General features: G+C 37.9%; 1 protein-coding gene across 2 annotated transcripts in view; it reads left to right on the top strand.

The window, feature by feature from the left end:
* Window positions 1–13,947, top strand: part of wnt6b (wingless-type MMTV integration site family, member 6b) — a 93,495-nt gene that overhangs the window by 65,249 nt on the left and 14,299 nt on the right. For both annotated transcript variants that reach the window (XM_028806479.2, XM_028806478.2), the window contains exon 3: window positions 6,598–6,899. In XM_028806479.2, the coding sequence (XP_028662312.1) occupies window positions 6,598–6,899 (302 nt within the window). The remainder of the gene's footprint in view (window positions 1–6,597; window positions 6,900–13,947) is intronic.

Here is a 13,947-nt window from a genome sequence, read left to right as displayed (position 1 = left end):
CACTCCTGAGTAACAATGTTAAGGTACTAGTCCTAGCTAGCAGAACTGATAAAGTGCTTACTTCAGTAATATCACAAGATTAAATGAGATATATTAAAGACAAATCTTCATTGCCTTTTTAATATAACATACTCACCCACAAAATTTTACTTACCAGATGATTTATAATCTTTGGATGCAGAAAAAACTTTTGACAGAGTCAAATGGGATTGCCTATTTACTGCACTGCACATTTTTGGATCAAACTACTCTATACTCTATACTTTTTAACACAATCCCTTCATTTCAGGGGCTCAAAAGTAATTGGACAAATTAAATAACTGGAAATAAAATGTTCATTTCTAATACTTGGTTGAAAACCCTTTGCTGGCAATGACAGCCTGAAGTCCTGAACTCATGGACATCACCAGATGCTGGGTTTCCTCCTTTTAAATGCTCTGCCAGGCCTTTACTGCCGTGGCTTTCAGTTGCTGTTTGTTTGTGGGCCTTTCCGTCTGAAGTTTAGTCTTCCACAAGTGAAATGCATGCTCAATTGGGTTAAGATCTGACTTGGCCATTCAAGAATTTTCCACTTCTTTGCTTTAATAAACTCCTGGGTTGCTTTGGCTGTTTTGGGTCATTGTCCATCTGTATCATGAAATGCCACCCAATCAATTTGACTGCATTTAGCTGGATTTGAGCAGACAGTATGTCTCTGAACACCTCAGAATTCATTCGGCTGCTTCTGTCCTGTGTCACATCATCAATAAACACTAGTGTCCCAGTGCCACTGGCAGCCATGCACGCCCAAGCCATCACACTGCCTCCACCGTGTTTTACAGATGATGTGGTATGCTTTGGATAATGAGCTGTTCCATGCCTTCTCCATACTATTTTCTTGCCATCATTCTGGTAGAGATTGATCTTGGTTTCATCTGTCCAAAGAATGTTTTTCCAGAACTGTGCTGGCTTTTTTAGATGTTCTTTAGCAAAGTCAAATCTAGCCTTTCTATTCTTGAGGCTTATGAGTGGCTTGCACCTTGCAGTGCACCCTCTGTATTTACTTTCATGCAGTCTTCTCTTTATGGTAGACTTGGATATCGATACGCCTACCCCCTGGAGAGTGTTGTTCACTTGGTTAGCTGTTGTGAAGGGGTTTCTCTTCACCATGGAAATGATTCTGTGATCATCCACCACTGTTGTCTTCCGTGGACCTCCAGGTCTTTTTGCGTTGCTGAGTTCATCAGTGCTTGCTTTCTTTCTCAGGATGTACCAAACTGTAGATTTTGCCACTCGCAATATTGCAGCAGTTTCTCGGATGGGTTTTTTCTGTTTTCGCAGTTTAAGGATGGCTTCTTTCACCTACATGGAGAGCTCCTTTGACCGCATGTTGTCTGTTCACAGCAAAATCTTCCACATGCAAGCACCACACCTCAAATCAACTCCAGGCCTTTTATCTGCTTAATTGATAATGACATAACAACGGACTTGCCCACACCTGCCCATGAAATAGCCTTTGAGCCAATTGTCCAATTACTTTTGAGCCCCTGAAATGAAGGGATTGTGTTAAAAAAATGCTTTAGTTGCCTTACATTTTTATGCAATCGTTTTGTTCACCGCACTGAATTAAAGCTGAAAGTCTGCACTTCAACTGCATCTGAGTTGTTTCATTTAAAATTCATTGTGGTAATGTACAGAACCAAAATTAGAAATAAGTTGTCTCTGTCCAAATATTTATGGACCTAACTCTATCTATCTATCTATCTATCTATATATATCTGTATCCACCTTAATAATACAAACTCTTTAGATTAGCACTGGGTCCTCAATATTTTCATGCATTCAAAAGGCAACTCTACAAAGGTCTAAAGCAGAAGCTGCTTGCTCCTATTCAAGATTTTTTCAACCTTCTCTGACCTACTTAGTGTTTAATTTATGGTAACTACTAGGGATTAAGACACTTAGAGATATTTGTATAAAAAACATATTTGCTTCATATGAACAATTATGCTCAAAATTTAACTTCCCAGCTACACAATTCTTCTCTTATATGCAAATTAGAAATTTTATTAAAAGAAACCCAACTTTCCTCATCTCACGCCTATATCGATCCCAGAGGTCATGCTAGTTAGTCTTAATGACAGCTCAGATGACATATACTGTAAAATAATACAGTATATACTGTAGAAATATGTTAAACAATCTACCCTTCAAAGATTCTAAGGAATGGTGAGAAAGGGATCTTTCAATTGACGTCTCAGAAAAGGAGTGAAACTCAGCCACACATAGAATATACTTTAGTTCTATATGTACCAAGCATTCCATAATTCAACTAAATGACTTTTATCGATCACATTGATCTCATTTAAAATTATCCAAAATTTACCCAGGGTAAGACCCAACCTGCCAGCGCTGCCATATAATTCCAGCTTCACTAGACCATTGTATTAATTTGGTTTTCATAAATAAAATATAAAAAAAAAAAAAACCTGAAGTGATTTCAAACCATTTATAGGTAATTCTTATGAACACAAAATACAACTTTAATATAGAACATAAGGCTTCTACATGGCTGATAACGCAGGAGCTTAGTGTAAAAAAATGTCAAGGATAAAGAAAACAAATCGAAATCCGTATTGGAATCAGACAATTCTAGCAACATGGAATTGGTGATCTGTAACAGCCCTAAAAAACATGATTGGAGCATTCCTATTAAATTTTAATGCAATGGAGAATGATTTTTGTTTGGCATATTTAAGGAATTTAAATAACTTAAGAATGTGCCCAAAACTTTTACAGGTAGCCGGGGAACAAATGGAATGAGTGAAACTAGCCTCAGTTTCAATAGCATTTTAACTTGGGACTTGAAGAGTCTGTTGACACCTCTAGCTTATAAATGCCAGATATTAATGTAGGCAGTATTAGAAATTTTACTTAACATGACAATGCTGTGGAAACAGAACAGATTCTTCAGTTTAGATCTCAGTAATGCTCATTTCAGTCAAGAGAGGGCCATGGCAGCTGTAGGAATCCATTCCAGCTAATTTCTACTTTTAACTAGTTGCCTATAATAATAAAATTTACTGTTTCTTCATGCTCCTACTTTTATGGAGTTAGTCTTAGTTTAGTTCACTTTTGTGCACGTTTAGGTTAGGCTAGGCAGGCTTAATTATCATAAAGGATTTTTTGTTTGCAGCAGAAAGTACAAAAACATAAGGCATTGTTACACCAATCCAATAAAATAAACATGCAACAAATGACAACCAGTGTTATTGTATATACACACACTAGAAATTAGTACAAAGAAGAAGTATAAACAGTTTTTTTTTTACAATTTACTCACAAAAGTGCTTCTTTTTAGAACATTAGAACAATCTAGATTAGAACAGACCATTCAGCCCAACAGAGCTTATCAGTCCTACCCACTTAATTCTTCCAAAATAATATCAAGTAATTTTTCAAGGCCCTAAAGTCCTAATGTCTACTTGGTAGCTTATTCCATGTGTCTATGGTTCGCTGTTTACTCTTAACAAGTTTCTGTGTTCCAATGTTTTTGATTAGCTCATTTTAAAGTAACAGTCTCGAGCCACTGTAGTAATTCCCTTCGTAATTTAAAAAAAGTTCAATCATGTCATGTCATAATATTCTTTGCTTAAACGGAAAAGGGTCGGCTCTTTTAATCTTTCCTCATAACTCATCAACCGCATTCCTGGAATCAGCCAGGTCACTATTTTTCTAGTGCTGCTATGTCTTTTTTATAGCATGGAGACCAAAACTGCATAAGTACTGCAGGTGAGGTCAGCACGTATCTACCTGACAGACTACAATTTGTGTTGATTAGCAGTCATGATGAACGCTCACCTATTCCTGTTTCATAAGATGTTTCACAGGTCTCATACTTGGCCAACTCTTATTTATTTAGTATTTATTTTTTTTCTCACATTGAATGGTATTATACATACGATTTATGTTCACACTAAGCCTACCCCTAACGTTCTACCAGATTCATGGGTTGATTGTATTAGTCATGCTAATTGTTGGTTTAATCACAGTTATTTAAAATTTAATGAGGACAAGGTTTTAAGACTCTTTATAAATCTGTTTGCCAATTTTCGTATTGATATTAATGGTTACATTATGTTTCCTACTTCAGAATTTAGGAACCCGAGTGCCATTTTAGAATCTAACTTGGTGCTTGAGATTCACGTTACAGGATAAATATGAAGATATTTCTTCACAAATATGCTATATATGATTTTGTCATGTGAAATTGTGTTCTACAGTTTTGTATAAATTTTAAAAAATATGTTAACTGCACTGGCACTTTATATTGCAGTCTATGGGGCATGGAGGAAAAGCCTTAAAAATTTACCAAATACTTCCATTTTTCAAGCCAAGACAGTTGTCAAGTACTGATCAACATCTTGGGATTACACACACATTGTAAAATAATTTACACATGTGATTATAGAACAAAAAAAAAATGAGATTCAGCCATTTTAAAAGAAGACCCACCATGCAAAATAGCTTAGTCTTCCTGTACAACAACCTTTCACACCGCAGGTGCACGGTTTTCTCACTTCAGACCAAATCACAGTAAACTTTTCATGCCACATGGTTGGTTTTGTTTTTATGTACTTTCGTATTTATGCGAGAATTTGCTTAAGTAAATAGAAAACATATCCTTACCACAAGAAATATAAAACCAGGAATATGTGATAAAAATGTGGATTTCCAGATCCCTTTTATTGAAACAAGGAAGGCATGGATAAATGCTCAACAACTCATCTTAGATTGAAAAATGGATGTATTAGGTTACGTTTTCACGTGGCTGAATCGCTTTTCCTCCATGCCCCATACCCTCCATTGTAAGGCACCAGAGCAGGCAAGATATTTTTTTTAATTTAAAGAAAGCACATAACTATGAACACAAATTCATGTGGCAAATACACATATACCATGTTTGTGAAGAAATAACTTTGATTTGAAAAATCCATCCATCCATCCATTTTCCAACCCGCTGAATCCAAACACAGGGTCACGGGGGGTCTGCTGGAGCCAATCCCAGCCAACACAGGGCACAAGGCAGGAACCAATCCCGGGCAGGGTGCCAACCCACCGCAGTGATTTGAAAAATACCAAACTTAACTCTTTAAGAAAGTAACAAGATCTGTCCTTCTTTCTGCTGAAAACATTTCTCAAATTAGACCTTTTCTTATCTATCATGCTGTTGAACACACACTTATCTCTGTTTTTACTACTCATCTTAACTGTTATAATACTGTACATTTGCCGCTTCAAGAAAATTACTAAACAGCTTCCAACGACTTCAGAACTTTGCAGCTTCAGTTTTAACTTATACAGTACGTAATGGTGTTATGTTATGACTACTTGTGTCCTTGAAGTGGTTGCCTATGAAATTTGATGTATTGTTGTTGTTTACATATACAATTTCTATCTACCTTTCTCAGGTGTTACAATATTACAAACCAAGTCACAATTTATGGTTTTCTAATGAAGAATTGCTTATCGTTCCCTACACTAAACACAAGTTACTGGGTGACTGACCATTTACTTTTGTAGATCCCAAGTTATAGAATGCCCTATCCATTTTCTTTCAGCATTCTTTCATGACTTATTATTTTAAAACTAAGACATCTTTTAAAATTGGCTTTTATCTTATTGTAATTTGATTGTTGTATCTTATTTATTTGTTTTATTCATACATCTCTGTTTTTAACTTACCTCTGTACAGTGTCCTTGAGTGTCATGAGAGGAACTTACAAGTAAAATGCATGTGGTATTTAGCCAGTCCACAAGTAGGTAAAGTAACTTTCTTGGGGACTCGGTGAATAGCTCGTAATTTTACATTTTCCATATAGAGATTTCCAGATAGCTTGTACCATTTAGTGGATTGGATTTTATGGTTCTTTTTCATTCTCCTGTTATCTGCTTTCACTTTTGATTCATCGTGTAGCCTCCTAGAACAAGCATACAGTCTTCAAAGAAAGTAGTAGACTATGTCTATGGGAACCTAATGAGACCACAGTTTACTTAGAACAGTAGTCATTAGTAACTGATGACAAAATACTAAATGAGATTTTTCATTTCTAAGACTATGTAGTGATGGATTTCTGTGCTCCAAGAGTTGTCTGCTGTTGCTTTTTATCTAAAATTATGTTGTTGATAAAACAGTTGTGACTGAATCAGTTTCCTTTGCCAAGTCCTTTTGACATTCTCTGGCACTTTTGACTTGCAACCTTTAACGTAAAACAAAAAAAAACCTCATGTACTATTTTGTAATTCTTGAAAGATTAATCATCCTATTATTTTGGATGGTCTGGTTTATTTATTTATTATATTTAATTATGGTTACCTCACTATCAGAAAGGATACTGCAATAGGCACTGGTATCTCATCTGAATGCAAGACGGAGAGGTATCTTCAAGGTCTTTAAGATGACCAATCAATGTTGCTAAGCAGATAATACAAGTTTTGAGGCTGTACTTGAGCCGTAATGAAATGGAAGCCAGCCAGCGGAGGTAAAAAATAGGGAATATGATACATGGATTCTTGCACTTGCCAGTGTTCTTTACTGTGCTTTTCTTTTCCATTCAGATATCCGGGAGACTGCATTTGTATATGCGATTACTTCAGCTGGAGTGACACACTCTGTGACACAAGCATGCAGCATGGGGGAGCTTATACAGTGTGGATGCGAAGCTACAAGGAGCCGAGCACCCCCATTCCCCACCTCTGGGCCAGGAGCAGATGGTTCCAAGTGGGAATGGGGTGGTTGTGGAGATGACGTGGAGTTTGGTTATGAGAAGTCGAAGCAGTTTATGGATGCCAAACGGAAGAAAGGAAAAAGTGACATCAGGACTCTAATTGACCTTCATAATAATGAAGCTGGCCGACTGGTACAGTAATGCTGTTTTTATTAAAGGTCATATTTAATAGTTAAATATTAAGATTGTCCAGTGAAACCAGCTAACTTGAATACACTGGTTAACATTCAGACATTAAAAACGGGGCATATTTTTCAAGGAATCATTTTATAATTAATTTTTATAGTAAACAGTAGCTGATGTACAGAGTTCTAGCTTAGTTTGTTCAAATATTTTTACATTTGGTAGAAACTAAATCAATGACTTACTGGTTTACAGTCTATCTCTTAAATGATTTGGTAGTATCCACTAAAACAGAACAAAAGCTGCTTGTATCAATAGAGTTGCAAGCAGTGGTGAAAGTGATCAAGTACAGTAAAGTTTGGAAAAACGGAATAAATTGTCATGAGTTACTAACTGACACATTTTACATCTTATTTTTTGTGAGATTTAGGATGAACTTTTTGAAGCTGCTTTAGATTGTATTCTCTTCAATGTAATTTGGACTTAAAGTGTCCTCTTATATCCTATCAAGATAGTAAGAACACCTGCTTATCACACATGTTTCCTTGCCACATCCAAAAGATATCAACATTAAGTTGATTGACCTGTTATGAACAAGTTCACTCAGCAGAGAACTGGCACTCCATCAACAACTAAAACCCTATTCCACATTTACGATCTCTCCTTAAACGCTACACATTACAGTCCAGAGTGAACAACCAGACATTCTGTGTTAGAAATTGTGATTGCTTGTACACAGTTTGGACCCAGCAATATAAAAGGAATTGCACTTACTATAGATAATAGAAAGCAAATCTTTGGTGTTGTGGCCTGCAGGGGGCGCTCCAGCTCCCAACACCTGAAATGGTCAGATGCAGATACAAGTTCTACATTACACACAGACATTGTTTGACTGTTGGAAACTCCACCCAAATCGTTTCCCACCTGCACAGCACAGTAGAAAGCACCAATAAGCATAGTTATAAAGCACAAAGCACTTTCTCTTCTTTGGCTTCTCTCTGTCTTTGTCTCCACTCCTTCTCCAGCAAGCTTCTTCCTCCACCTCCCGACTCTGGCTCTCTGAATGAAGTGAGGCGGTTCCTTTTATACTGCACCCGGGAGCACTACAAGTGGCCCATTAGCATGATCAAGAAGTACTCCCAGGTGTGGAGGAAGCCCAATGAAATAGGGCTCGCCAAATCCTGCAGCACCGCATGGCAGCACCTTTGAAACCCAACAGGTCTGATTCCAGAAACTCCAAGTCCCAGTGTGCCCTGTGGGAATCCGGGGTGCTGCCACCTAGCGTTCTGGGGGAGGTAATGCCCTGCACCTATTTTTTACCCAGTCCTTCAGTTATTAAGGCGCCCCGGCCATGTTAGGGTCCTGGCCATCCACCATAGCTTGTATAGCAATATTTGGTTTATAATGACTGCATAACTGTAATTCTTTACATTCATTAAAATTCACAACTCGTTTAGGCCAATACACAGTTGTTAGCTGCAGGGGTCTGTCCTGGCTACATCAGGTGAATGACAGGAACAGTTCTTGGATGGGTGTCAGTCCATTGCAGGACTCATCAACATACCCACTACCCCCGAATCAGTCCAGCTCAGAGTTGTCAATACAGTTGTACATCTCTGGTATTTGGATAGAAACCAGACCGGTCTTTTTTATTTTATTTTCACAACTTGAAATAAATAGATATTGGTACAGTTAGGATATGTTTTGTGACAAAAGCATCTATCCATCCATTTTCTAATAATAATTATTCTTTTGAAGATAGCAAACTCACCTGGCTGCATAGGGCAGCTCAGACTCCTTCAGAAGCCTCTAGGTCCTGTGGGTGTATAAACAGCTACCCACAGACAGGCTGAGGGAAGTAATGACTTAAACATGTCATTAACTATCATGGTCCTCATTCAGAAAAAGGCACCCTGAATATTACCTCAAGTAACTCCATTCAATCCATAGAATCACTCACAGTTGTCTAAAGTGCGCCTGGATTGCCATGTTTTCTGTCTCAGTTAACCATGCAGAGAATCGTTATTTCAATGACTTGGACCAGTGAACTTACCCCTGTGGTCATTACCTATAGCTTATGTGCATAGGGGAGATGTGGATGGGGACTAACATTGACTGCTAAAATTACAAAAAACTCAGGTACTTTTTTCACCACCAGTTTCCTGCAAAGAGTACAATACAGAAACTACTTGACAACTCTGCAACACAATATGATTCAGTATCAAGAGAGCTTTCAACCATCATGTCCATAGATGTCTAATATCACAAACCAAAGGAAAAAGTTGATGTTTATAGAATTGTTTCACCACAAGGCTTATTTTTGCCAATAGCTTGCTTACCTGTGAAATTTCGGCCTGGTTGTGAAACATTTACAGATTGCTCTATTCTGAACATTTTATTTATATTATATTTTTATTTGTACTTTTAACTGGCTAAGTGATTAGTAAACAATAAAAAATGAAACAGAGAACTTTCTAGTATCCATTCCCAGAGCATTCTAGTAGTAAGTGTAAGTTTAAAGATAATTCTAGTAGTAAGTAGGATTTTCTATTTGATGACAAGTCTCAGCAGAAACAAAGGAAAAGATAGATAGATAGATAGATAGATAGATAGATAGATAGATAGATAGATAGATAGATAGATAGATAGATAGATAGATAGATAGATAGATAGATAGATAGATAGATAGATAGATAGATAGATAGATACTTTATTAATCCCAGGGGGAAATTCACATACTCCAGCAGCAAAAAATATTAAATTAAAGAGTAATAAAAAATGCAGGTAAAAAACAGACAATAACTTGAATAATGTTCAACGTTTACCCCCTCTGGTGGAATTGAAGAGTCGCATAGTTTGGGGGAGGAATGATCTTCTCAGTCTGTCAGTGGAGCAGGACAGTGACAGCAGTCTGTCGCTGAAACTGCTCCTCTGTCTGGAGATGACACTGTTTAATGGATGTAGTGGATTCTCCATAATTGATAGGAGCCTGCTGAGTGCCCGTTGCTCTGCTACGGATGTCAAACCGTCCAGCTGTATGCCAACAATAGAGCCTGCCTTCCTCAACAGTTTGTCCAGGCGTGAGGCATCCTTCTTCTTAATGCTGCCTCCCCAGCACACCACTGCGTAGAAGAGGGCACTCGCCACAACCATCTGATAGAACATCTGCAGCATCTTACTGCAGATGTTGAAGGATGCCAGTCTTCTAAGGAAGTACAGGCGGCTCTGTCCTTTCTTGCACAGAGCATCAGTATTGGCAGTCCAGTCCAATTTATCGTCCAGCTGCACTCCCAGGTATTTATGATGTATTTAAGATGGTGCAAAGCCTACAATGGCCACCATTATCAGACATTCCTTGACGTCTTAAGCTGACGAATCTGAACTCCTGAAGTTGGAGGACCTGGTAAAAAGAGGAACAACATCCTTCTTTGATGCCATTATGGAAAAAGGCAAAGAAAGCAATCTGTCATTTCTCAAGAAACTACTAGAATAGTGGACAGATGATTCAATCTGCAACAAATTTTGTCAACTGCTAGTGTGCATAATGGTGGTTAAAGACATAGCTGAAAGAAGTGTAAGTCTCACTTAAATGTACAATCACATACTGACAGAGGACGAGGAGCAGAAAGTTTATTCTTTGACTGGTTACAAACAAGTGTCGAAGAGTTGTCTGCTCTTCAATTCAGATGAGAGAACAACAAATGCAGTGACCTCTAAATGTTTCTTATTTTCATAAAAAAATTGTGTCAGTAAGTAACATAGTCAGTAAGCAGTGGCTTTTGGAGCTCTGTTAGTATACTTTTGTTGGGATCAACCTTGGCAAGCATTCCATAGGTAAGAGGGAAATTAAAGAGAAATCCATGGTGCTCACCCCATAAAAGAAGAGAAATATTCCGAGAACAGAAATCACAAGATTCATCCCTGGAATGAGGACTAGAAGTGTTTTCTTCCACAAATACCTGGTAGCCAGATCATCACATAATCGTGCCTGGCTCTCTCTTACCTTAACAGTTATAATGAGCTACTGTATACAGTAAGTAAAAAGTGTTGGTAAGGATCAATGACATTTAAGCAAGTACAAGATGTATTCTAATTAACTAGGCCTGTCGAAGTACCTTTTAGATCTTGAAATATTATTTTATTTGCAAGGGATTTAGTTTTTACCTAGCCAAATACAATAATTAAGAAATATTTGACATCTCTATGTGTACTTTGAGTGACTTTCCTCTGTATTTGTGTGTCCTGTCTCTCAAAGTACATTCTTATAAAGCGTGCGTCTCAGACACTGTCATTGTTTTGGAGGCACCTTTCGCATTTACTATCCGGTTTTATACTTGTTGTCTTTGAGGTGACCCTCTCATTATGCATCTTATGCATTTACACCACCTTGTACGTCTCACACTGGCAGTTACTATTTCTGCGCATCGCCATAGCCAAAGTGACCAATCACTCCAAAGCTAAAACTGACCAATCAGATTGTTCAGAGGGAATGGACACACAGACCTTGGTATTCTATTATATATTAGACTAGGGGGCTCCGCCCCTTGCTCGCTTCGCTCGCCCACCCCCGAGTTTGGTTTACTGGATATACAATTTAAAGAGATTATTATTTTCATGGTAATTGTTACATATGCATTATTTTCACTTTTACTTTTAAACTTTTGTAAAAACAATATTTGTCCTTTACTTCCTGCTCTGGGCATGGTTAAATCTCTTTCTCGCAGGACATATAATGCTGCTCGTGTTGTGAATGGGGGGGGGGGGGGGGCTGAACACACGGTAAGGAGATGCTGTGTTGCTGCTGCTGCTGGTGAACAGCGTGTTCTGCATGTCGTGCTGCGTGTCGTTCATTTAAAAGCCTGTACAGTGTAATGATAGTTGATTAGTAAGGTGTATTAAGGAATACTTACAATATGATTAGTAATGCCTGCGGATGGGTGTGTGCAGAAGCGGATGCCTTATATAGATTGGATATGGACTAAAGAACCTGTAGTAAAATGAATGCCTCTGAGTACTGTCTATTAAAAAGTTGTCTCTTCCATTGCTGTGTAATGATTAAACTACGAACAGCAGCTGTCCTTTTGCCACTTTGCCTCTCTGCTGCTTGAGTCTTAAAAGGGGGGGGGGGGGTTGTCTGAACACACGCTAAGGAGATGTGGTTAGATCATCTGCTGGCTTGCGAGCTGTGTGTTCTGCTTGTCATTGTTTTAAGAGCTGGGAGCACATGAAGTGTGTCTTCCAAAAGCATTCCAACAACTGCTAGGTTAGATGTCCGTGAACTTGTTTTAAATTGTTTGTAAGTAGGGTGTGACATGCAAAGTCACCGTCTCACGAGTCTTGCTTCCTAAGGTTGTAATGTCTAGTCTCGGGTGTCATCAAAGTGTCTCTCCAAGATAATCAGGTCTCAATCGCTTCGCTCAACCCCCCCGGAGGCGCGCTATGCTCCTGCCACTTCGCATCTCTCCCGCTCGAGTTGTGAAGGGGGGGGGGAAGCTGAACGCATGCTAAGGAGATGTGAATGGATCAGCTGCTGGCTTTGTGCTTCTGCTGCCTAGGTGCGTGTTCTGCTTGTCGCACTGCGCATTGACCATTTAAAAGCCTGTACAGCAGCTGTCCTTCTGTCTCACTGCCTTGTCTTGTGTGACGTTAAAGTGTCTCTCACGGGATGTCAAATTGTCTTCCATGAAGATCATGTCTTGTCTCTTTGGTCTCCCTGCCAAGATTTTGTTTTTATAATAGAGAGATAATATAATTGACAACTAAAGTATATTGTAATTTAATTAACTAGCAGGAGCACCCAACATCACCTGAGGTGAAAAAAAGTGCAGGTGTGGTCAATAAATAAATTTCTCAATTGGACCTCCAAACCACAATTTCACTGACATACCCTAACCCTAACCTAATGTGAGGAGCCACTTTGCATACCTATGCTAAGTCCCAAAAATGCCTCCTAAGGGCAAGGAGAAAATTCTGAACAAAACATTATCCCCTGTGTAGCTGTAGCTGCGTTTATCCAAAATTATCAAAGTTCTGCAGCCTTTAGTTCACTTCATAGGATGATTTTAGCTACAGGGTGTCATTTGTTACAAATAATTCCACAGAAAAAATATCTTTGTTTTAAACATTTTAGTAAAATTTCAAGATAAAACAGAGAAAAAAATTGGTATTAAAGAAAAGAAAAATTATGTTTAAGGCTTTTTCCTTGTTTCATGTCTCTAAGTTTGATCACACAGTCATACTTGAAGCACATTAAGCAAGTTAAATAAGTTAAACACAAGTCAGAAAACTGTATGCCTTCTCCCATTTGAAAACATATTTAATAGTCCATGCAAGAAGCAAGACTATTTCCTCATTGGCTTAAATAACACTCTGTTCTACAGATATAGCAAAGAAAGTTCTGTCTCATGTTAACTTACAGGGGACAAAAGGCTATTCCATATTCTAGGTAGCTGTAAGAAACTGATATTCTGGAGGTTTTTTTTTTTTGGTTTTTTTTTGTTTTTTTCTGTCCTCCCTGGCCATCGGACTTTACTTTTATTCTATGTTAATTAGTATTGCCTAATTTTATTTTCTTATATATTTTGTCTTTTTTTCTCTTTCTTCATCCTGTAAAGCAGTTTGAGCTACATCATTTGTATGAAAATGTGCTATATAAATAAATTTTGTTGTTGTTGTTGTTAATATTCTATAGAAATTAAGCAAACACTATATGACTTTAACATCAAAGACTTTCTAAGATTGGCTGTTACACCCTGTTCAAAATATGGTGGTTCAGTGCCATGGATTTGCATGCTAGACATGCAAACATTCAGCTTTCCATATCAGATACAGTGCTATGAATATTTGTAACATATAGGTGTTCAGTGTAAACCACAGAAGTAACAATGCCATTGTGAACATACCTCCTAACCTATGTTTGTCTCATGCCCTATTCATTTTATTTTGATAAACATATACCAAAGAAGCATGGTAGTGCAGTGATTAACAGTACTGTCTTACAACTTCATGCTGTTGGGTTCAGTTGTTTGCTTGATCAGTACCTACAGTGGAGTTTGCT

The sequence above is a fragment of the Erpetoichthys calabaricus genome, chromosome 8 (assembly GCF_900747795.2).
Source record: "Erpetoichthys calabaricus chromosome 8, fErpCal1.3, whole genome shotgun sequence".
Classification (NCBI taxonomy): Eukaryota; Metazoa; Chordata; class Cladistia; order Polypteriformes; family Polypteridae; genus Erpetoichthys; species Erpetoichthys calabaricus.
This window is presented reverse-complemented; position numbering and strand designations above follow the sequence as displayed.